The 26,443-nt window shown below is 34.1% G+C and overlaps 2 protein-coding genes across 4 annotated transcripts in view; both read right to left on the reverse strand.

Annotated features, from left to right (window-relative positions):
- LOC147872205 (uncharacterized) lies at positions 1-26,416 on the reverse strand. Of its 3 annotated transcripts, XM_087358644.1 has the most exons (3): positions 24,399-24,532; positions 14,383-14,469; positions 1-10,116 (listed from the first exon to the last, which is right to left on the reverse strand). In XM_087358644.1, exons 2-3 carry the CDS (start codon positions 14,390-14,392, stop codon positions 9,893-9,895), a joined length of 234 nt encoding a protein of 77 aa, XP_087214770.1. In that variant the 5' UTR covers positions 14,393-14,469; positions 24,399-24,532; the 3' UTR covers positions 1-9,892. The 3 variants fall into 3 exon arrangements, 2 of the variants coding, with proteins under 2 accessions (XP_087214770.1, XP_087214768.1); XM_087358642.1 differs by lacking the exon at positions 14,383-14,469 and having other exon boundaries at positions 24,399-24,538; XR_015537834.1 differs by lacking the exons at positions 14,383-14,469; positions 24,399-24,532 and adding an exon at positions 24,585-26,416 and having other exon boundaries at positions 10,003-10,116.
- Fas3 (fasciclin 3) overlaps positions 1-26,443 on the reverse strand; it is a 154,468-nt gene that overhangs the window by 17,315 nt on the left and 110,710 nt on the right. The gene's annotated exons all lie outside the window — the stretch shown is intronic.

Here is a 26,443-nt window from a genome sequence, read left to right on the forward strand (position 1 = left end):
TTAGATCAGTACAGTTTATTTTGAGAAAAATTGGTCAAGGAGTGGGTGCTGTAGCTTGCTTAATACATTTTCATAAAAAAGAGTGCCACTTTATGAAAGCAAACAAGCAGCATGTTAAGGTTTTAACAGAAAACTGAGATGTACTGGATAGCTGTTAGAAGTGGTAATGTGACAAAACATAAACATCTCTGGCATGAAATGGTGGGCATGTTACAAGGGTAGTCTGACGAGTATCTAGCCAGGTTTGAAATTGTTAGGAAAAACCTCAATTCCAGTTTAACAAATATTCTGTTCTTTTACTGTCATGAGTAAAACAGTCAGTTTTCCCTTTAGTAATTTTCTTCTCAGCAAAGTCTCTATGACTTTAAGTAACAGTATTTAACATAGTCTGCATAATAATTCTAATGTTAACAGAAACAATTTATATAGCAATCAGAAATAATATCCTCATGAAACAATTAAATGTTTTATTACATTCTCCAAAAGTCACAGTTCTATGATTTAATTTATGAATGGCAGTAGGAAGAACATTCTCATGCAGCTTTTCTCAGAAATCACAATAACAAAATTCTGCACTATTTCCTCAAATTTTTATTTTATTTAAAAAATGTTTAAGTTCTTGTCATATCTACAAGATATGAACACAAAAGAAAATTGTTTCTGAGTAAAATTCCCAACCCACCCTAACTAAGTGATATTAAAAATGCATGATAGTTTGTGATAATATCTGATATTAATTCTAAATACAATTTTATTGAATCACATATCTATACTTAACCATTATTTATAAAATAACAATGCTAACACAAATTCTAAGTAAATATCTCTGTAATTCTGCCCAATCATATAGCTAAAGCTTGGATTGCTTCTCTATGTACACACTAACTGAGCTGGTAAGTTTCATAACATATGAAAATATGAAGTTATTAAGCACTTGCTACACCAATGTTACCAAATAGTAGAAATGATAAAGGTGATATTCCATGCTTTCTAGATCTCACTGTTAGATGAAAGTGAGTGTCAAATTCATGCTTCTACCATGGATTCCCCCATTTCCTCCCACAGGAAAGAAATCATGGTATCCAGTGGGTAACATGCTGGATGGTTCTCAGAGCCACTCCGGACATTTTGGTAAGAACAAATTCTGATAACTGCCAGGAATTTAAACCTGGTTCTCAAGCCTACAGCCAGCAACTTCACCGACTAAACTATCACAGAGTAATAAAGCACAGACTATAAGGATGACTGATGAAAGATGTTTAATATTAGCTAATATTTGTTGCATGGAACATTTGGACCATAAAAGATGTACTAACAAATTAATCAATTGAATAAAAATTTACTTGGATATTATCCATCGTCTAGTAAATATAAAACGTAAAACGACGTTTCGGAGATGGGACTCTATCTCCGTCTTCCGGAGATAGGGATTAGCTCTATCTAGTGGGCCCAACTGTGTAGGAACCTGAAGACGGAGATAGAGTCCCATCTCCGAAACGTCGTTTTACGTTTTATATTTACTAGACGATGGATAATATCCAAGTAAATTTTTATTCAATTGACTCTTCACCATCGTCAAGAAGTTTTAGATTTGATAACAAATTATTGATGATTTTAACCAAGTAACTGATCAAATCAACACTACAAAAGAAAAAGGACAGTTGCAATAATTAAGACTCCCATCAAATTATACAAAATTATCGCTTCACTAACAGAAGACACGTTTAAAGTGATGGGAAAAATCTGTTTTTTTTATCTAACAGGCCAACTACACCTAATACTGGTAAAAGTGGTTCTGCTGATGATTTTACACACGTCTAACATTGGTTTGGATATTTGGTGCATGCTGTGCAGCATATTGATTTATAACTTCTTAAATTCAGATCCTCTTGTTCATCAGAACAAAGTTAAAAAGAACAATGTAATTTTTCAAGTAACTAAAGCAAACAAAAAGCATCTATTGTGTGTACACAGAACATAATACTAAAGATTCTGGCTACATTACACAGCCAAACTCATAATACTTATGATCCTGAGGGGCTGAAATTTTTTTTAATAAGACCTGAAGAATAATGAGCAAAAATCATGTAATTACTACTACAATAATGATGATAATTTCATGATTATATAAAGACCAGTCAGTTTCAAATTTTAATTTTGTACAACTTATTTATGAATCTGTACCCCATCCCATATAAATATTTATATTGTAGATATCATACATACACACAAGTACACACACAAACAAAAGAAATACTCTTTACCTCATTTCCTTCAAGAAAACATTGTTACAACATTATTTAAAATTGGAATGCATACACTTACAATAATTTCTCTTTCATAATCATCAAAATATATTATATGAATAGTTACACTAACAGATTCATCTAACTTTAAATATAAATCTTGTGTTTATTGTATACTCTTAAAATTATAAGTACTCCTTATTTTATAAACTACAGGACCATGGTTAGAATATCATTGGTGCTGTATATGGCAAATACTGAATGTAATTTCATCCTCATCACATTAACCATGATAACATTTGTTCTTACACTACCAAAAATATCCCCTTTGTACAGACCTGCCAACTGATACCGTAAAAGATAAAAAAAACAAAAAACAGATCATGACATGATATATGGATGTGAAGATAAAGTTTATGGGTACTCAACCAAGAGATTAGATGTAGATGTGTGGTCACATCTGTGCTGCAGCAACATTTCAAGATTTCATTTGCACTGGACACGAGGAAATCCCAGTGTTCCCATTAGCAATCCAATTCCATCTACCCAGTCTCATTTTATGTAAATAATATAATTAAAAGTACAGTGGAACACATTTTTAATCTTACACACAGAAGGAACTGATGTCTTGTTACCTTTCCGTTCAGAATACTATATAATATAACTATGAATTTTTCCCTATTCAGATATTTAAATTTCATGTGAAAGACATTACTAATTTTGCCTGAGATGTCATCCTAGTCTTAAAAATGTACCCTCACTGACACTTGAGTGTGGAGATGGAGCATAATGATATAAAATAAGACTTCTGAAACTTCACATTATCCCGTTAAGGCCAACTAAATCTGCAAAGACACGCATGAGAGGAAGTGGTATATGAAATAAGCTACTAAAAATTTAAAACACTGTTCATGACAGAGTATTAGAAAGCAAGAAGTATTTCAATAGTTTTAACAGAATCATTATTCACTGATCAACTGGTACCAATGTGACTGACATCTATAATCATAACCATTAACAGAGAAATCTGTATTTGAGTAGGGGGAACTTTACTGTTTACAGAGGGTGACATGGTCAACATATCTGCCACAGAGTCTGCCTCCAGCCACAGCACTGGTATAATACCATTTAAAAATATCACATGTTTAACCCAACGTCCTCCGCATTTCTCTTGTGTTAGCAACACCATTTTGTGATCAGTGAATGTCACAATGCATTCATTCCGAGAAGCAATGCTATAGTCAGCATAGCATAAGAAGAACAACATTCCAGGCATTTAATCTCCTAAGTAATGTTAACAGCACAGCAGATTACTATATGACAATTATGGTGACAGAGAGGCAGATTTATTTGGCAGAAGTTAAACATTAAGCATAATTTGTATCACACAATGATTTAATGTCACAATTGTTTAGAAAAAATTTTTACAGTGCAAAAACAACAGCTCTCCCCTAGCACAGTTAAACCCATGGCCGGATGATAAAATGAGCCATCATCTTTAAACTGTCATGTGCACCAAAATCTATTCCACCCATGTTCCTCCATATTCATGTAAGATACTTCAGAAAGATCTACAACTCCTTAACATGTACAGGCAGATTTCTGATAATGTAAGAAAATATGCACTAAATTAAATGTTATCAGCATCTCTTTACAGATTACACATACAAGAAACTTGCAGTGTTTCATTCTTCAGGAATGCTATACTGGAAACAAGATATCTGTGAGACTGAGGTCCCCATACCTCATCTGCCTGGCCATCAATGTCAACGAAGCTCAGAGATATCTTGCTACAAGTATACTTATAAATTCTGCAGTCAGTATCTACAGCAGCAATTTTCAGCAACTAGCAAGTTACTTACACAAATTATACAAAAAATAAAGTAACCAGATCTGACGTTTTACCATCCAATTTTGAGACGTGTATGTATGACCTGATTAAACTCAGTACAATTTTTACGTCCCATGACTTGAATGAAGAAGTCTCCATATAACATACTTCTACAAATTAAATGTAATGAAATAATTCTCAATCTGTTGTTCAAATTTCGTATTCATACTCCATACATGTTTGGGAATATCCATATTGAATTACTATATAGAACAACACGGCTACATATATTTCTCTTACATGAATGTAACAATGAAATGTTGGTCAATAGTATGCAAATGGACCACACACCCTGCAGGTCTCCACTGACACCTGATGCCTGTCAGTGGACATGCAACAAACATAAAATATTTGAGATTTGTGCTGCTCATTAACCTTACAAACCACAATTATATCAACACCAATTAAAAACCCCACAAATTGCTAGCATTAGTTAAATCATTCTTCCACCTGACACATCTGATGTACGCTGGAGATGTGATTGCTTATGTTAGAAGATAATAATTGGAGTCATATTTTAATAGATAATTTCTTTGAATAAGAAATTCATTCAGTTTCCATCACTGATTAAAATATAACACGTCATTTATTTTTTAAACAATTCTGGCCTAAATTATACATATAGTTATCTATTTGCTGATATTAACCACAAAGTTCATTTTTAAATGAAGTGACTATTACAAAAAACTGAATACATACTGATATGAACAAAATATTAAACTGAAGAACCATTAGATCACACTAGGTTTTCATGAGGTCATTTGTCACCACACTTGTACTAATGAGGTTAAACAGTGACTGTTAAACTCTCATAGTCCATGAATATTTTTTCATGGAAAAAAGGACCTAAAAAACCATAAACCACACACACACTCTGAATTGGTATTATGGGATGTCCATATCTAAGGTACAGATCTAATTTAATATCTGCTTCTATATTCTGCTGATTTCCTCTTTTCAGTTTCAGCACTCTGGGCCAGCCAACAGGCCAAACCTTATCTACTAAATTTCACCGTGTCTGAATACAGACAAACATGAAATACCAGATTCCTTCTTCAAGTAATAAAGTAAGTGGCTTACACTCTGCACACTAAATGAGAACAAAATAAGTGGAAAGATTGTACACTTATTGTCTTGTTTTAATTATGACAAATTACATACATCTGAACATCCTAAAACTAAAATCATTGTGGAGTGCTGATATTATCACAACTGCTTGTTTCACACTAGTTACAGGCCAGTTCTATACCTTCACATTTGACACCACATCTAAAATTGTACTTCAAAGTAGATTTTGAGGGTTAGAGGAGGAGGGGTGGGGGGACAAAATTTTAACCATTTAACTGCTACCTAAATACGAGCATCTGAATTCCCATCTCTTCCACACATTTCAAATGGAAAATATATCAAACTTTCAGCAAGGAAGGATTGCTCTAACATTTTCATGTACTCCACTGACCCAAATATTTTTTTACATTGGTTGCACAAGGACATGTTTTTCATTGCAGCCTCAGTTTCATAGCAAACTCAAGTAGAAAAGACCAATTATGACAATGGGATAAAAAACAAAAAGTGGCACTGACGTCTAGACTAATCATTCATAACAGATATGTCTGAGGATATAGGGAAAAAAATATACCAACAGCAGCAGACAGAAGAATTGCAGTCACTGCAAATTAAAGGTTCATAATGCAGAATGACAAATACAGTGGCACTGCAGCAGTTAAAAAGTTAAAATCATGAGGAACAAGAGACTTGATTGTCAATGATGTACACAGTGGCTATTAAAATAAATTGAAACAAAGAAATAACAAGAAATGGTAATACAAATGCATAATAAATTCTATACAGAGCAAAAATTAAGTTATTCATAATTATGACCTAAATTTTTATGCGCATACTCGCGTATGTGCATAAAAATTCAATACTGTTGTAATAGATGAGAAAACAAAAAAGTGTGTGAGAATGTTGTATTGGAATTAACATGATCATTGTAAGGGAATGACATGGGCTTGCATTGTTTCTCACAAGTTTCCACATATCTTAATCTCTGGGTAGAAAATTAATGTGAGAATATATGCTACACATAATACACTTGGTATCACTTCATCCAGAATGGGTGTTTGCCAACATGCATGGTCTCAAAAAATATAACCATAAATAACAGCGGTCATTATTTAAAACTTAGACATATTACTAAAAATGTTTCTAAGAATGGTAAACATTTTTAACCCTTTCAACTTTCCTTTTGCATGTACAATATCCAGTGGAAAATGCCTACAGATATGGTTTTACCAAATTTCCTGGCATCTCCCAGACCCCCCCCCCCCCCCCCCCCCCCGAATTCATTCCTAAGGTTGTAGCAGCCATTTTCTTCTACTATCAATGATAAGATGAGAATGACAGATGACAGAGGGGACCTATAAGTCTAGATTTATTATGGGTGAGAAATTGGAGTTTACAGCAAAGATCACTTGCTTACGAGAACATTCTTTACAACAAAATTTCTGTTAACTGGCAGCAATCAAGGATGCAGTAAATCATTATAAGACAGAAAACAGATGGCAGCACAAATTCAGTAATAGAAAGAGAAAATCAAGAGAAAGTCAAGAATTGGTGGTCACTACCTGGCTGGAGACTGGAACAAGGACTCAGGAATGGTGAACATACTCCAACCACCAACAGCTGAATGGAAAGGGTCTGTCCCAAAAAAATTACTTGTGATGGCTGAACAAGAACCTCTTAAGAGTATTGTTACATAATTGTTAACACATATAACATATCAATAAAGTTTATCATAAAAAACTTACTAATATTTCTGAGAATGTTATGAGAATATATCATCTTTACAATGTTCAATGCCAAACAGATAATAAGCTGCCCAGCAGTATGCATCACACTCATGTTGAGATCACCCTATACAGTTTTGTAATATCACAATTAATTATCCGAATGCTGGAAACATTTAAAATATCTCAATAAACATACATATATACTGTGGCAGACTTCTTATGTGATGTAATTACAAGGGAACAACCGGTGTTTAAACAGTCACCTGCAGATTACATTTGCTTTTGAAGAATCTTGTAATGTATCGCATACTTTAACAACCACACAATATTAGAATTCATAGGTAACTACATTTGTTATAAAATTTAATTTCAATCATTCATATTTTCTGCAAACCCTGGAAAAAGTCAATAAGTAAATAATTTCTGAGGAGCATCAGTTACTTAAAACTGAATGTGGTTGCAACGAATATTTTGTTCATAATAACAGCACTGCAGATTTTTGTTCGTGAACTGTTGACGTGAAGTGCGTTGGACCCTCGTAATGCCAAAAAAATGATCTACCACAGAAGTTATAACAAAAACTGAATGAAGACAGTATCTGAAGCTTTGGTGGGGCATCATTTTATAATACCACTGTCTCTTTTTTAAAAAGAGAAAATACTCATTACATTTACCATTAAACTACCATGTCTAAATGCAACATGTTTCCAAATCTTTGCAAAAATGAATACACACATGGTCAGCAACCACATGTCACATCACACATCAAAATCAGAAACATTTCTTGAGAACCTGCACATATAGGATGAGCACACGGAAACACACACAATACTATCTTCCATCTCTCTTCTATATTTGTTCACTAAGTTTCAAATTTCCAATATAAATCTGGAATTTGTGAGGCAGTATCACTGCATTGTTGCTATGCACACAGTAACATATTTGTTACTTTGATTTACAGATCTTTCCTAATTGTAGGTTGCCCTGTTCATGGGACAGAAGACAATGAGGATCAAGGACAATACCACTGACAGATGCCACACATGCCTGTTTCTCACAAAAAAAGGGGGGGGATTCCAATGTGACATAAATGAGAAAAGGCCCTCTCACGCTGTCTGCACGTGTTTAGCTCAAGAAATTTTGTACCAATTGACAATTTATACAAAACTTAAAATAAGACAATGTTATCTGAAACAAATCTTCATGCCACATCAATTCCTACCTCAACAATAACAAAAAAACCAAAAATGGTCACTCACTACACATGACTGATAACCCAACATATTTTTTATTCATAACTTAAACATTATATGGGACCAAAGAACATACATTAAGAATCTTGTTTCATGAACCATCAGAAAACTGAACAATTAAATTAAAAACAACTAATGGACTAATTAATACATGTTACTGTAAATGGTGGTTTTTAATGTTAAAACTCTATCTACAACGTGACTGCTTCTTGGCATAAGTAGCTGATGATCTACAAAAATCAACTTCTTGAAGAGAGAACCAACATTTATGTCCAACGGCATAAATGATTTGTAAATCTGTGTGATAAAACCAAATTTACTTAAAACATCCCAAAAATTAAATCCAAATAAACTATCAATATACTTTTCATCCAACAATGGCTATAACCATTATTAAGTATTTTTTAAAAGTAACTGTTGAAAATAAACTGATAATTTCTGAGAACTGATGCCTATGAAACATCATTAGGATGACAAATAATGTCCTTGAACCCCAATATCCTCAAACATTTTGTTTCATTAACAGGGACTCGCACATACAAAAATATCATAATGCTATAAACAAGTACATTACACACTACTTTTACACCAAAATTGAACAAACAAGCATCACTCAAATGAGCAGGAGATTCAACTGTCAGTTTACCTGCCATAGTAGAAACTGCGTAAATGAATTGGCATACTGCACTGTCAGTTCGGCGTACACTCATAAACATTTGGTATTACAATTCACAAAATATCTGCTTCTTGTAAAAAGAAGGGTACTTTCACAACAATAAGAACTGAGATTACACATCCCTCTCTCAGAAGGGCTATGGATATTTGAGTTCACTGTGGTTCAGAACAATGACAAATATTTACTAAAGCACAGCTGATTCTGTAACCTGCCATCAACAAAGTCAATGTATTCTGGGTTGTAATACAGTATAGACTTGTAGGTAGATAACACTGTCCCTCTAAAACATTATTATCCATCTATAATTTAACATGGCATTACCACTCAGTAGCTACATCAACATCTTCAATACTATGAGAACCTCAGATTTCATATACTGCCAACAAAATTAAAATGTGTTATATCCAAAAGGTAAATCCAGTACTTTCAGAGGAATTATATATTTGTTGCTCCTACTTCAGTTAGTAACCTATAGTAATTAACGCACTCACTGCTTTTCAAGTGGTCATGCTCTCACAGTACCAAAAATGGTACCATCAAAGTTATAATATTTTATGCATTTTCCAAGTTTCCAAACAACTTCACACAAAACATCAGAGGTTTCTGAACAGACTTTGGAGGGGGGGGGGGATTATATATAGACAGAATCACTTGTTTTATTGAATGAAAAAAATACTTTAGCATGGTTGCTTGGCCCACAAGTTTAAAACTGGCATTCAGATGCCTGGCAGTGAATGTGACAACTTAAGAACTCCCAATGCAAAGAGAAAGTAATCAAAGTATAAATACAGCAACAAAGTTGACTAATAAGTGCAAAGTGACTTGATCAGTATTAATTAATATGCATCCTTACGGTATTGAGGATCTAGGGTTTGTCTTTATTACTAAAAATACCAAATCTCTAACCTATAAACTACATTTTAACTTCTTTTTTAAAGACCTAGTCAATTTCTGTACAGTTGCAGGTTACAAAATCAGTGTGCCGTCATACTAAAATCCACTTCCACCACACCAAGTTCAAAAATATACATCGCTTAAACAGGTGTGTCCTTGTCGTTCTTCTTTGCGTCCTGTGGATTGTTGCCATTGATATATTCAGTGCTGATGTTGTGATTGACTGATGGGTTTTCCATGCCCCCCTCCCCTTCACCTTGTTGACCTGATGCAGGTTTCTCAGTATGGGCATGTTGCTGGTTCTCAGGATCAATATGAGCCTCACTGCTTGAGTGGCTTGTGCCGCCGCGACCAGTGCCACCTGCTGAAAGAAACAACAACCACACACTCGGTGAAGGCAAGTGATGAGATTTCTCCATGTACATTTTGTTATCAATACAGAGAAGACTGCAATGGTTAGCAACTCTTAGAAGTTATGCCAAAGTGTATGTTACAGAATGAACTGATAATTATTATAATAATAATTCCAAATACAAACATGATTTCAGTACTAAAACAAAATTAACATGTCTCTAACAATGAGTAATGTGTTGTAGATTCATGTCCATAGCATACGTATACTTGACTTCTAGAAGCTGGAAAAGAATGATGTGCAGCAAAGGTTATAAATATTGAAATATACTTATATTTTTCAATGTTCATATCAAGTTAAATAGAATATATGAAGCATAATTTTACACATCTCATTTTCTTCAAGCACAAATCTCATTCTGAGTAACTTTAAAAAATATGCAATATGAAAATCTTCCTGAAGAAAGTCAAGTATTCATCAGTTCTATAGAAATCCAAATTATGTTATTTTCAGAAATTTTTATATGAACTTACATATAAGTCGTTAAGTACGTGTATTCTGAGAAGTAATTCGTGTAATTACATAGCAAGTAACACACTTCTGAGTCAGGGGCAGGGATGAAGATATGACAGAATCATGCATTTAACAGAAAATAATAACACTGTCATTACAAGATGCTGGGTCCATTATAAACAGAGACATGAAGGAGATGTTTACTTTACCAACAGCAAAAGAAAGGGTCCATAAGCACTTGCCTTCGCCGAATATTGGTTCTTGCTTCTTAACAGCAGCAAATACAAGCAGAATGGAAAGAAAACTTGACAAGCATTAACCTACATGGTATGTAGGGCATGCTTAAAGCAACAAATTATTGGTGGGCTGGGCAATATTAATGCTATGGTAATACATACATGCTTTGCAATAACAGCAAAAGAACACAATTTCTTTCTAGTATATCAAATCTCATTTAATCAACTCTGAAAGGTGATATATAATCATTAATGTGTAGATTATGAAGTTTGTACAATTTTATCCTACTTATAGAAATATGATCATAAACACAATCCATTTTTGTGCAACTCAAACTGAGCCTTACCCTTTCCAGATCAAGAAAATCATCTAAATTTTCTTATCAGTCTACTCTCATTGGTTAGGAAGTGTCTTATGTACAAGAACACTTTCTGCTTGTAAGTTTACCTTAATATTCACAATATATTCCCCTAATAATGGCAGAACTAATGATAGTATTTACATCTCCTAAATATAAAATACCAATAAGCAAAGTACGTATATAGCAAATACTGTGACAAGACAGTGAATATATGAAACCATTTAACACGCTGCACTGTATCATACTTACAAATTAATTTATTGCTGGCTTTATAGTAAATTATGTGATACAAGAATGCATTAAGTCCAAAAATACTTCTGGGCATTATGTTTTATAAAATAAATAATTTAAGAACTGCAGAGATAGTTCTGTCAGGAAGCTGACAACAATGAATGAATGCTAACATGAGTAAAACAGAAGTTACAGCAGCTGTGGACCAGCTAAACTCATTCAGGGTTCTCTTCCCTCAGATCCTCCAGACATAATGTGATAATACCTGAATAGTATCTAATGATGATGGTACCTAGTCATAACCACATACATCCACATCTCATTCACTGATAAATAACTGAACTTCAGCGGTTGTAAAATAACTGCATTAACAACCATTCCATCCTCACATTACCCCAATTGAAAAGTTACAGAACTGGGCAGGCATGAATCTCTGCATGCAAGGTGAGGACTGTAGGAAGTGTCTTTAAATCAGTATTTTGCAATAGATATGCCATGTCTCAGTAGACACCAGGGAGGTCATAAAATTCATTAATGTAGACAGAAAAATATAACTATTAGTACTATAAATTAATATGTATTCATTCATAATTGTTAACTATTTTTACCTGCCCTGCAAAAATAATTTTAAAGTTTGACGGTTTCTGATGTTTGTGTGACACATTGTATTATTAAAAGCAAACATTTGGAAATTGTTTCTACTTCGTCATCAGGTGAAGGGTGGACACAAGAACAACTTACTTAGGCACCCTGGACAAGTTATTCTCAAATCTGGACCAACTTATGAAACATTATGGTTTTAAAAACACCAAAATAATGGATAAAGTAAAAATGAACAATAATTTAACACAAAGATAATTTCACTATTCTGTTTCCCCTTTCATATATAAACCTATAGGATGAATGGCCATGGTTTAAATTCTTGTACAGGCACTGGAATGTTCTCTTTAGTATCCTGTAGTTTCCTGAATGACACTCAGACACACTTAGCCTCATATCCCCTTTCCCCAGGTATAAAGTAGTAAGAGCGTGAAGTGACATTTCACCATCTAATGCTGAGATCTAGAATTCATGGAGATTTTTGTTCCATGACTAATTTATGCCTTAATATGTAGTACTTAGAAAACAGGTAACTAAACTTTCCTCCCTCATTATTATTATTATTATTATCTCAGGCCAAATTCTTTTATATATACACGTGGGTATAGCGTGCACGCTCACACACACACACATACAGAGAAGACAACACAGGATCTACATTGAATATGTCTTGCTTACAAGATGGAATAATATACAAATCTTTGCAAAACAACTTTCATGCTTGTACTGAATTTAGACCAACCCATTCTAAATACATAATTTTCATTACCACACTTTTTTCTAAGTGTATGGCCTTTCACTTCCACTCCTGACACCACATTTCTGTAATATGAATTATTTGGAGTCCCACTAACCTTTCTCATCTTTGCATCACATCTTACACACATTCCAGCTTTATGTCCATACTGCTAAGCTGATAACTGCAGAGTTAAAGTTTGGCTGGCAGCTCAGTGGTATGTGAATTAAGCCACCTTCTCATATATGATAAAGCTTAACGAATACACTTAAGTCAAAGGAACTGTTTAAATTTTCCTAGTAGTGATTAAAGTAAAGAGATAGTGAAGGAAACAGCTTTCTTAAAATCCACTGTTTCTTCTGTTAAATTTAAATGTAGGTTTCTCATACTATATATGTGTAAGTCACTGGATGAATAAATAATAAATTAGGCATACAAAGTTAGTTTAGGTTGACAAGATATACCAAGAGGTTGGAAAATATGAAATAAATTAAATATATATAATGGCTATATCACAGAAACCCTTGTATCCTCATAAAATGTTCAAAAAATTGTCTTATTTATTAACCTTCCTATGATCAGCTGCTTTGTACTGTCTTTATATGTATCCAAACAACTAAAAAAATTATTTATTATTAAAAATACAATATTATCACTCAAACACCAATTTCTTGGGTGCTCTCATATTTAAAGATTCATAGAAATTAAAACAGTAATTTTTAAATGCTTCATAAAATCTATGTGAAACCAGATGAAATATCTTAACAAAAGCATATAGTTCAGAAATACCAAAATTAATGCATGTAATGATGAATAGCAAGCAACTCTAATAGAGGAAACTGAACTGCAGAGGTTAGGAGGGTTTCAATTCAAAATTAATGTTTTTAAATTACAAGTGTAAAGTAAATAGTTTAATATTCTGCAACTAACTACAAGACTACTTTTTCTCCCCCTAAAACATTTCATCTTTTTGTGGATCATGTGACAACCAAGCCATCTTCCTATTTTTGCCTTACCACAACTGCTCCACCTCATTGTTTTCCTGTGTTCTTCATTCTTTCTGTGTAACATCTTTCCTATCATTTCCATATATGTTAGTCTCCCTCTTGCACATTTTACTTTTATTGTCATGTTCAAAACCTTCTCCTTTTACCAAGACCTTTTTTTGGGATTCTCTCTTCATTTATTCTCAAATACATCCACAGTATCTTATTATGTTATTTGTTAATCTGCCTTCCAAAGTGTCTAATTTTAAATGCTCAGGTTAATCATACATTCTTCATTCAACACATAACATTGTCCCTCCGCCCATTACCTTGGTCACATTTTGAGCCTCATTTTCTTGGAAAGGAAGATAGGGATAAAATATTCACTCTATGGGTCGTTACAGTCCTAAAAATTAAACTGTTTCTTTCCATTTTTACCAGTTATTTATCCCACTCTCAAAATCTAACAAGATGAAACAAAACAGAAAATATAACACTTAAATTTTCTGTGCAAAACAGGTATTTTCTACCTAATAACAAACTGCGTGCAAATGACATACACAATGCAGTGCTAATATCCATGCACAGGAATAAAGATAAAGATGTAAACTTACCCAATTGCATGCTAGACTTTACGCTTTATTTAATTTCCACGTATATTTTGTTTTTAGATTTTGATTACTTGGCCCGACTGTCATTCCCTACACATAATAACACAACTCACTTATAATCTGCACAACACGGAAAATTGATTGGAACAAGGAACACCAAGTGATCTTCAAACTTATTTTACAGTCATTGAAATTTCACTTCAAAATATTTAACCCTTTTATTGTTATAGCTGAAACTGTTCCACCATGTGCAAAAGCAAGGATCTTGGACAAAAATATTCAGCCAAATATGTGGACCGACTTCTTATTCTGGTTAATACTGAAGAAAAAAAATCATACACAGATGTTCAGTTTAAGGTGTCAGTGGCTGATACTCTGGTCATGATAGAAGTGTGCTGTCACCACTAAAACTGCAGGGATGTAAAAAATCTTCTCTGTTCAATAAATCAGCTGCATACATTATGTAGCTTGTATGTTACAGTGTTTCTTAATGAGCCGGGAGAGCTCAGTCAGTATACTACGGGCTGGGCGGCCGGGGTTCGATCCCCGATGGGAGCAGTGGATTTTTCCTCTAGCCTCTGAGTCCAGACCGGCTCTGGAGCCCACCCAGCCTCCTCTACAATGGGTACCGGGGTCCTTTCCTGGGGGTGATGCCGACCACTCACCCCCATCTAGTGCCGAGGTCAAGAAAGAGAGGAGTTATACCTCCACTCATCCCAAGCGCCTTTACGGCACGTAGCGGTACAAACTTTACAGTGTTTCTTAGCTTTGTATGTGCCATGCCAGAACAGTAGATAAATTCAGCACTTAACCTGATATCCCAAAACTGTGCCTTTATGCATGGGTCACCCTGAGAAAGAGATACAGAGAGATTAAGGTTCTTTTAGTATTGGCAATGTTCTGCAGTCCAAATTTCACATGACCTGACATCTAGACCAGAATTCACCACTGATACGTGCAGATCAGAAATACTACATTAATGACAAAATTCTGATGGATAAATATTTGCCAACATACATCTGGCAGATGTATGTATTTATTTTTACTAACAGTAAAAGGGTTAAAACTGGGAAATTTAACATGTTTACTAAAAAAAAAGCATAAACTGGTATCATTCATAAAGAATACTATGCATTTCTGAATCCATTGGTATCTCCTGCACAACTAGTACACAAGAGAAAATAAAAGACAAACACATATGTGCAAACAGGAGTTGCATTATGAATATCATGTCATACGCCTTCTATATCAAAACATTAAGACTGATTCACACCAGACCACAGTTCAAAAAAAAAGAAGATAAAGAATGGTACACACATGTCCTATGTGAACAAGTTTATCTAAAGTAGACATACTCATTAGAATTGTGTTGATAGACTGTAATCATACATAACCAGACATTACTATAATGTGTTATAATATATGAGTATTTACATAATTCAGATGTTTTACATCAAACTTAATCTGCTCACAAGTTTGATAAAAACAGTTTATTAAAACAATCTGATCATAAAAATACATTCTTCTTAGTAATTAAATTGTTATTAAAAATTTACTAATTTCTTGTTTTAAAATCTGTCTTTCTACTTTTCATTATAATATCAATGAAAAGAATTAACACTCAAGATTGATCAAAATGGTACACTATTAAGCTGGTAGTTGGCTTGACGGGAGAAAAAGATATGCATAAAAACTACATAATCATGGAAAAAAATCAGTCTTCTTGTCTTTCACATTTCACGTGATACACCGCCAACAATCTTGTCATAGGAGAATGTATTCCACATATCAAAATGTCTTACCTCAGGGTGTTCTGGTGAAAATCAACCTTTTGTGCCAGTATACAAACTTACATTTCAAGCAAAGAGAATAGAAATGATTACTCATAGGCTCTCAAAACTGCTTCCAAAAGAACAATTTTATACAACTGCTTTCCACAGAGAATACAATATTTCATGTCAGAATGGGGTTATTATGGCAGCAGAGTAATAGAAGAAGCTAATACCAACAACATGCATTATTAAATTTTAATTCACAGAAAAATACATCATGACTGTTAGTGATAAACAAACAGTATGAAGGCAATACAGCTAAAACATTACAAACAAAAGTTTTATTTACGTGGTTTCTAATACAACTGTATTAAATTATGAATATAGGGTTGCTAAGTGTCCTGTATCCCCACTTAATGGTACCTGCACCTTGTCGTGGTGGTGGGGCTTGAGCACCTCAGTGATCCCAAGAGCTACTGGTAGGGCCTCCCTAGCCAGATTGGTCGAGGGGGAGAGGTCAGACTAAGACAGGTACCCTGGTCGTCCAGGTTGGGGGTTGGTCGCAAGGCTAACAACCTTGCACCGTAAAAAGGAAGATGTTTCAAAACCTCAATCAAAGCCAGACGGACCTAACAGAGGACCGAACGGAAGAAGAGAATTGAGGAGGCCATGGACCGAATATGGACTGGAGAGCCATAGAAGAAGAAGAAGAAGAAGTGTCCTGTATATATGGGATTACATCCTGTTTCAATGACTTGTTCCAACACCACAGAGAAATATGTCTGAGCATGTAACTGTTTCTTATCTGAATGACCCTGACACAGTGATTTCAAATGCAATAACATCTTCCACCATAATCATTTCTGTTTATGCGGCTGTTACTTTCAGCTTATATGGGTACCCAAGAAATCTAAAGAATTACACTGAGGTACGCCTCAGAAAGTGATCACTTTAAATACAGAGGAAGAGGCAAAAGGGCGTTGAATTGGATCTTAGGGAAATACCTTGTAACAATGCAAACTAAATTGAAGCAATTAAAGTTTATGTCGAATGATGGGCTTCGGTAATAGTGGCTTTGAAAAATCAGGTTCTATTATTACCGGAGAATTATTAATTACTTTGTTAATTTTGTCCTCTCTCCGATCTCCAAGAAAGGAAGACTCAGTGTCCCATATTTCAAAAGAGAAATTTGACATCCTTATGTAAACATAAACTTCCATCTGTTGTCATTCTACTGTAATGCAGACTGGCTGATACAGGTATTTGTCCTTCCATATTTCAGGCCTAGCTGCTTGTCACGGTTATAAGAAAATAATCTTTCCAACTTTCACGGTGCCTTCCCAAGTGTCTTCTCCTTTGGAGTAATATTTTATGTAGGATTTGAGGTTCTCACAACAATGAGTATGAAGATGGTTGTCTTCTGGGTTGTAGTGCCATATCATCCTGATGATACAGGCAGCTATGACCTCTGAAGTGTTCATAAATTTCTACCAGACCACATGACACTACAACCCAGAAGACAGCCATCTTAATATTTTATGATGTTGTTTGAGATTATATTATAGTTTATTCTTTAAACATGTTCTTACTGACTTTTTCTTTAGAGTTACATAAGATTTTATATGTGAAATATGAAATTATCCGGTTAATTTTGCATTCCTTTTGTTGTTGAAAAGGGAGTAACCTGATGTCCATCTGAAACACCTTTGAGGTGTATTTAATTGGCTGCCATTGAACAAACTGCTCATCATCTGTTAAGGTGGTTACACATATCTTATTTTGGACTGTAATAACAAATAACTTGCTGTCCAAAGGAAGCCTGGGGGGAGGGGGAGCATCTATTGTCAGATAAAAAAGAACACACAAGACTGGCCATTCTGCAACCACACTGGAACAACCTTCAGTTTGTCAATAAAATGTTTTTAAATTTATTCCTATGACTTTCAGTTTTCAGTAATCAAGAAAGGAAACTGTCAAGAAACTATACATGGGGCTAACTGCACATAGGCAATGCAAACAATACCAACACAAAGTGCAAACTTTTGCATTTGCAAGTCTACTGGAACAGGATGGGATCGACATATACTACACAGCGAAGAATATTAATAGATTTCTGATTTTTAAGCTTAGAACAGTAATTAAAAGTGACCATTCACAACCAATTATTTCTACACACTAAATTTTTTTAAGAAACCCAGGACAGCAATTTTACTTATCTCACTATCAGAAGTCAGCGATGATGATAATCATCATCATATTCTACAAAAAATTAAAAGTGTATTTCACAAGCATAATCAGTTTTTCTAATATATGCAAATCTTTACCCTATGATGGGTACTCGGATACATTTATGGAAAAGGGAAAATAGTCTAAAAAGTTAATTTATGTAAATGTACATATTCACATTCATTTCCTGTTACTAAACACATACACTTACATTATTTGGTTTCAGGACATGCCAGTTTGGATACTGACTTTGCAGTCATAGAAAAGCAAAGAAACTAAAATTCTTAATGGAAATTTTAATTTAATATCAACTTGCAAATGTGTAATCACGACAGCAATAGTCATTTGATGTGTTGTGGATACTGTACAAATCAAAGGGTTCAATGCAAATACATGGAAAGTAACTAAATAAGGACTGACAACATATTGTGCTACCAATTACACAAATTCTCTACTATTAAGCAAATAAATACAATAACTGGAGCAATATTTCTGTCAATGAAACATTTTTACACAAAGAGATTATCATTAAACCGAAGATGACACTCTTATAGAATACAGTGCTGTGTAGTCTCACATTAGTTGATTAACGTTTTGGAGGTGCTTACTGCCTCCATCATCAGGACAATGAGGTAAGGGGTCTTAATGCCCTTATGGTTGAGGTAGTAAGCACCTTCAAAATGCTGGTCAACTTCTACGAGACTACACAGCTCAATATCCCAGAAGGCTGTCTGTCATCTTCATACTTGCTAACATGAGAATCAGGAATCTCACTAATCATTTTACTGTTAGTGTGGTCCTACAAATGGTCACAGGCTGCGTCCATATCATAGGGCATGTTCATTTAACACGGGCAACACAGATTACTTACATCAGCAATTCAGTCACTTTGATCTGTTCAAACACATACATTCCTGAACCTACACAAGAGCTACAAAAATGGGAAGGGCTACTGAATTTATGTGTAGGCCTACTTCAAAGTTGTGAACTACTGCCAGACCTCACCTTTTATAGTGATTGGTGTATTTATTTCTGTCCATTTTTAAGACTTTCAGTGAAGCTCCAAATGCAGGTTAGGAATCACAACATAATGGCCATGTGTAAGTGTTTTGAAGAAAGCTATAACACCTCAATGGACCCGTTACTTCACAGCATTCTATGAATTTCAATTTTTATTGAAGGAGTTCTTTTTTGTATAACCACTGAAATGAAATGAAATTTTCACAGTCCAGAACTTTCAGAATTTTACGTAGGTATTCCATTTTCCTTTGGAATGACAATTTGGAAGAAATAATTATTTTTTTAATCTGAACTCTTGTTAAATTATAATAAATAAAAGTTAAATTACATTAGCAGTTTGGAAACATTCCACAGGATTGCCCTTACTTTTACAATGTTGAACTTATCACATGCTTACTATTTGTTAATTTGTACATATGTATAGGGAATAAAAGCCAATGATGGGGGGAAGTACATGCAGAAAAACAGCATATATAATTAAATCCACATGGCTACTGTGAAGTTACTAGCAAGTGATTCTTAAGAAAAATTCTAAGATTGAAAACTGTACCCTCAAGTCTGCATATTGTTATATCAGGTCACTTAAGAATTAATTTTAAAACAGTTGCTACAATCAATATTTACTTATTATCCAGACTTGGTAATTATAGATACTGCAGAATAAAGAAGCTGGAAACTTCCAAATGAGGTTAAGGGTTATGGCTTCAAGGAACAGAGAAATGTTTATTAAGAATAAACTCTGAAAATGGCTGTAGTGGTTGTAGTGCCGTGTAGTCTGGTAGAAGTTTACCTTTAAACTTCTACCAGAATACATGGCACAACGACCCAGAAGACAGCCATCTTTGGACTCACCACCGTAAAAACCTCAAATCCAACTTGGAATAAACTTTAATTATGAAGATTATTAGAGTTATCTGTACAATTCTTTGTCTGTTCTCTTGAAACTTTTCAAAATTTTCCAGAATGCTGTTGCAGTGGAGAACAGAATTTTAAATCCTACATATTATTTAAAATACTTCAAAGTTTAAAGGGCTAAATAATTTCTATAACTTTAACTCATTTAATTTCCAGTATTTCAAAGAATAAACAAAGAAACATGGTACCAAAATGGAAACTGTATGTGAACTAAGCTGCTGGTGTGATTATTTTGAAACTATGATCTAAAAAAAAAAATGATTCACACTTTATAGTACTAATTTTAATCAAAGATTGTAGGTTAAAATTGTAATGAAGACTGGAATTTCTTTTTAAGATTCTTTGCATTTTAAAGAATTTGAATACCCATTTAATTTGGCTATAAGGTTGTGCAAGGGAATTTAAATTCTTATAGGTTCAACGGTACTCAGGACACATTCCCAAAAGAGTTAAAGAGAAAACTGATTAAAAATTACACTCGCACTGTGAAAAATAAGAGTATGTACAGCATACAAGATGAAAGTTACTTCAACAAGAGCAGAATATTACATACATGACTACAGCCACAGTAAGGGGCAAGTCTCTTTGGTAAATGGAATTGAAATACTGAAAGGTAAGAGAAAACTTCCCAATGATATTCTATTTCAGCAAGTATGTGAACATGCATTATTGATGTCTGCAGCAGCTTGTTTTGTACGATTCCCATAATTTTTTTTAAGTGGGTGTGTGTGGATACATGAATAATTAATTCAGTTGCAGCACCACACTTCCAAATGTATAAAATTAATGACATGCCTATAGCATGACTAAGAAAGCCACGTTGTAAGCTTGGTCCTTACACAGAAATTAGAGACGAATGGGACTTTCCTTTCTCTAAACAAAGCAAACTGATTAGGTAAGGGGTTCTCAACCTGCAGGTTGCATTTGGCCCATGTGATAATACTGTGTCATCAGCATGATGAAAAGTAGTTACCTGATATCAGAGAAAATGCTTTATTAGCCTTTATTGTATGGGAGTAAGTTATTTAAATGCCCATATTATGGGACTGGTGGCTAAACTGTAACTATAAAAATGGCAATATGAGAAAATGTCTGTATCTATTAAAATATTAGTGATAAAATATTGTATGAAAGGTTCTTGAAAGAATGTTGCCAAATTCTATACTGCTACATTTTAGTGGCATAAAATTTTGTTTCCCAAAACTGGGCACAGATTCCTAAAATGAAATGAAACATGGAGTATATGAATCAAAATGTGCAGTATGCATGTTGTATTAAATGATGTTCTTCCCATGCTTTAGTAGAAGTTTATCTTTACATGGGAAACACCTAAATAAAGTTCTGTACCCAAGGGTGACCTTGCAATTTGAGCAATGAAATTTCTTGCATGTTTTTTCTCTGCTCCACTGAACACACAAGAGTACTACAAATGTGAACTTGCAGCTAACTGATGTTCATTATGTCGAGGTTCAAGATTAGTCATTTGATTTATTTGTAAGTTTGGTCTTCCTCTTGGGCTGGACTGAGATTCGGTCTAACTTGCAGCCATTTCTAACAAATTTGAAACTAAATTGAGATGACATTTTGTGGTCTATTTTTCTACCACAGGAAGACAGATTGATAAAACTATTCAATACTGTTGGATCCAGCAGGTTAAAAATAATTTCTTTGTCCAGTTACATTTTCTCCAAAAAACTGAACTGCTATTAGCCAATCTGTTCCCTTTGTTGACATAACCCATATTGTCAAGACATTTATAACCCTTGCATATATGTTACTCTAATCCAATTTTTAGTGTCTTATTATCAACACCTTTGAAATTCTGTCAATTTCATAATAGCTGATAGCTGTGCAGGTCATCAAATACATATCAAGAGGAGAAAACATTGTCTATGCAAAGTTTATGGCCAACCCCTTTTTATTCTCCTGTGAGACTTTCCACTGTTGCATGTGTAGCTGTCAATGTCTGTGTTGTATTTTGCTCATTCTTTCTTATAGACAAGATATCATAAATGTAGGAAGTCATATCACAAATACTGTTAATCTTTATACTAAAGCATTTATACTTCTTAGGAATGTATTTCCTGAAAATTAAGTTTCCATTTGAACAGCACAATATGTCTATAGTTAAATGCTCTGACAAATTTTAAAGATAGATATTAGTTTACAAAGTCTGTATTAGTTTTTGTCTATCTTGTCTGGTTAATTCATACTGTCATAAATATGAAGAAATTTCAAAGATGGAAAAAATTATTGCATTTTATCATGCCAGTAATTTTCAATGTCACCCACTCATTATATCACATTTGTATGATAAGAGCCATGGTTGTACACATGTACACACGCACATCAATAAATCATAACCATCTAACCTTGTTGTCAAAAGAGTCAAAATATTGGTTATATAATTCATTAGTCCACGTCACTAACAGCTGAAATACATTCAGTACAATGGGAGCTACAATGGAGGATGAGTACCATCAGAATTCCAAATTTTATCTCAGGTTCTGCTCACATTATTATCACCTGCTGCCACACTTTATCAAAACCACTTCCACTGCTAGGTCAGACTGCTTCATTAGAATCTGTCTCCAAAATTAGCTGTTGTTTAATTTCTATTCTATTTCTCAAAACTCATGCCATTATGAAAGAAGAAAATTAATGGGTTTAATGGAAAGTTTTTGTATTTTTCAAGTCAAAAATAACTTTCTTTTTAATATGTTTACAATATTTAATAAATTACATAATTCTCATTGCTTGCCATTACCGTCTCCCAATGTGTCACAAGCTTTTCCATTCTGGTTTTGTAAAAACTTCTTGGTTTTGATTCAAAATATGTTACAGGATACCATCATTCAACTCTTTGAATCTTTAAAATATCTTGTTATTTAAATGGATTTGCAATGACATGAATAAATGATAATCGGATGGTGCCAAGTCCAGTGAATATGGGAGGTGGTTCAAAATTTCTTTATTTTGTGCTGTGACATTGAACTGACAAAGGGATGGGTGTTGTCCTGGTGAAAGACAACTCCTCTTCTGTTGATGAGATGTGGACATTTTACTTTCAGGCATTCATTTACTCAGTCCAACTGTTTACAGTAAACTTCTGAATTTATGGTTTTGTTGGGTTAGAAAATGCAAAAACTTTCCACTGAACCCAATATATTCTGTTGAGAGATATATAGTTTCCCACTAGAATAACTATGAGACATGTTAGTTTCTGTGTTTTAAACTTATAATAGTGCCCTGGCTTGTTACCCTCTGAACAAACATACTGCCTCATCCCCTCACCAGTGGCCTACTACAAACACATGAGTGAAACATTATTTATTTCAGTAAATCTTTAGTATTCTTTCTGGCTTAATGTACAGATGCTACTGACAAGATGTTATATGCATGACTACGACACTGGAACTTAACAATTTTTTTGTAAGAATTACATTCTAAAGTTCAATAATTATAAATAAATCAGAGCTGGAAAGCATAATTAAATATTCTATGAGCATTGAACAAAATTACACTTTCATAAATGTTATAAGATGACTCAAAATAAAGCGTTATTTTAAAGATATGTTACTGTCTAGGTGGAATGTGCTTAATAATGTGACACAAAAAGATAAAAATTAATGCTGTCAGTGTTTGGCGACTTTCAGCTAAACGAAAGACATCAAGCCAAGAACTAGAACACGTCTCACTCACAAGATACATGAGAATTTCAACATCAGAAATTAAAACTGAGACTGAAATATTAACCGAATCAGTGTCAAAAATCCTACTAGTGACTGATTTTGATTAAGAAAATTACCAAGTAATACATAAAACATGTTTGAAAAAGTAAGTCGGTAACATTTCTAAAAAGCTACAATGAATTTCAGTGTCAAATATTGAATATTAACCAACACTTCAGAAAACAATGCAACTGCTGTTCCACCAATCAGCACCATCAAATTTAACTTGCCACCTACAGCGTGCCCTATATAAGGCTTCCAGAACTTTCCTCACTTACAGATTCATCAATGAAAATGGTAACTGCAATGTTTGTCGAAATGTTCGTTAATACTCAACATTTGATGTGGCTCATACCAAAATAGAACGTTACACATTCATCCTTATATATCCTATTCTTTCCTTCCTTCCAGACATATACTTCACAAGGGCCCATCACCAGACAGCTGACATAATGTGAAACTAAGCAATCCAAACAACTACAAAAATTAAGATATCCATACACTACGGCAGTAACACTGATATGTTGCTTGATAGAACCACCTTAAAGTAATTCAGGATGTAAATAATATTTTTATACAAGGTTCACTCCAAAAGTAATGCCCGACATTAAATAAAACGTTTTTATTCCACAGCCTTGCTTTTTTCATAGTTCGTATTCCGCTTTGTATTCGTGCTTAATTCATTCACTTCCCGCTACTGGCGTTGTTATACCATACGTTCAAAATGGCGGATGCACTTGATATCCTTCAGAAGCAACGTGCTGTAATTGAATTCTTGGTGTGTGAGAACGAGACAGTACGAAACATCCACAACTGATTGCAGGTGTAAGGGGACGATGCTGTCGGCCGCAGCACAGGTTACGTTGGGCAAAGTGATTATCTGGGAAAAGTGGGCATGCTGATATGCATGTCTTTCCGCGCAGTGGCAGCTCGTGCAGGTCTTTTTTAGAAGGTGGGTATTCAAGCACTTTTTAAGAGGTGGAAAAAAGCAGCTGAGTGCAGGTGACCATGTGGAAAAATAGTTTTTTCCTCCTAAATGATGTACCTATAAAATGTATCAATAGCAATTCTATACAATAAATATTGATTTATTAAAAAGTGTGGGGCATTACATTTGGAGTGACCCTCATACATATCCTTTTTGTTAAGCCCATGAAAATATTTCACATTCCCTTGCATGTGTGAGCTACAATGTCTGTCCACCCTTCTGGCCAGGCTGTGTTTTCTGCCTTTCTCCCACTGACTCCCTTGCTCTCACCCAATCCTTACTCTTATTTCCCCACTGGCCCAGCTGACCAGTTTCCATATCTCAAACCAATTCCTCGTGTGCCTTACTCATTTCCCTTAGGATGGATGCAGTAAGCACTTTTAAAAGTCAGTAAACTTCTACCAGACTACAAGGTGCAATAGAAGACAGTTATTTCAAGAACCATGGTTTAGGAACCACTGCTCTGGCAGAAAACCATAATCACAATAGTTTGTGTGTGTGTGTGTGTGAGCTTAAATCGAATCAAAAAGGGGTTACAACATACAAACACAGAGTGTAGGCAAAAGATTCTACTGCTAATATCCAAATAATGCAACAATGCCAACATCTCATCGTTTTCAGACATAGACATTTTCAAGTCTACCATCTAGTCTCACAAGTCTTAAATAATGAGGCAAAGTTTAAAGCAGCATCAAGACGATACTTTATCACATACTCCTTTTGCTCTGTCGTCTAATTTCTAATGTTCATTATGGTTTTCTTGTCTTTAGGGCACTCTAATTTACCTAATGTATGTACCGGGTGAATTTATTTGTAACACATCATAACTTTGCATAAAACCTTTCCTTATATAATGTGAAATCTTTATAATAGTCTAAAACAGTGGGGTTTCAACCTTTTTTGTTCATATACCCCCAGATATAATTTCTCTTCAACTTTGTACCCCCAAAGTTGTTGGCGTATAATTCAAGTTATACATCTAAAATAAATTACATTACTGATTATTTAGTGTTTATCATAAAATAATATATATATATATTTTTTTTTTAAATTTCATGTACCCCAGGTTGAATACCACTGGTCTAAAATATACTTATACATTTGTATTGTATAATTATAACTTATTCCACAACCTACTGTCATCTGGCTAACAGATCCATGGAATGAAATAAAGATGCATGCATGTATGAATACATATATGAGTTTTATCTGTAAAGGGTTCAAATTTACAATTTATGCCACTGATTAGTACTCAGTATCTTTTACCATGTTCTGGGAACTGAAGAAGTGGGAGAAATAAACATATCTTCAAAGCTTTCGAGGCCATTATTTTACAAACTGTTACGGCCTTTTAGCAAGCTAACCATAAAGTTTATGCTGTTTAACTCCAGACTGTTGAAATGCAAAGTTGG

This window comes from Zootermopsis nevadensis, unplaced genomic scaffold (assembly GCF_977971745.1).
Source record: "Zootermopsis nevadensis isolate Lab colony 2312 unplaced genomic scaffold, Znev_1.0 Znev_ptg000030l, whole genome shotgun sequence".
In the NCBI taxonomy this organism is placed as follows: Eukaryota; Metazoa; Arthropoda; class Insecta; order Blattodea; family Termopsidae; genus Zootermopsis; species Zootermopsis nevadensis.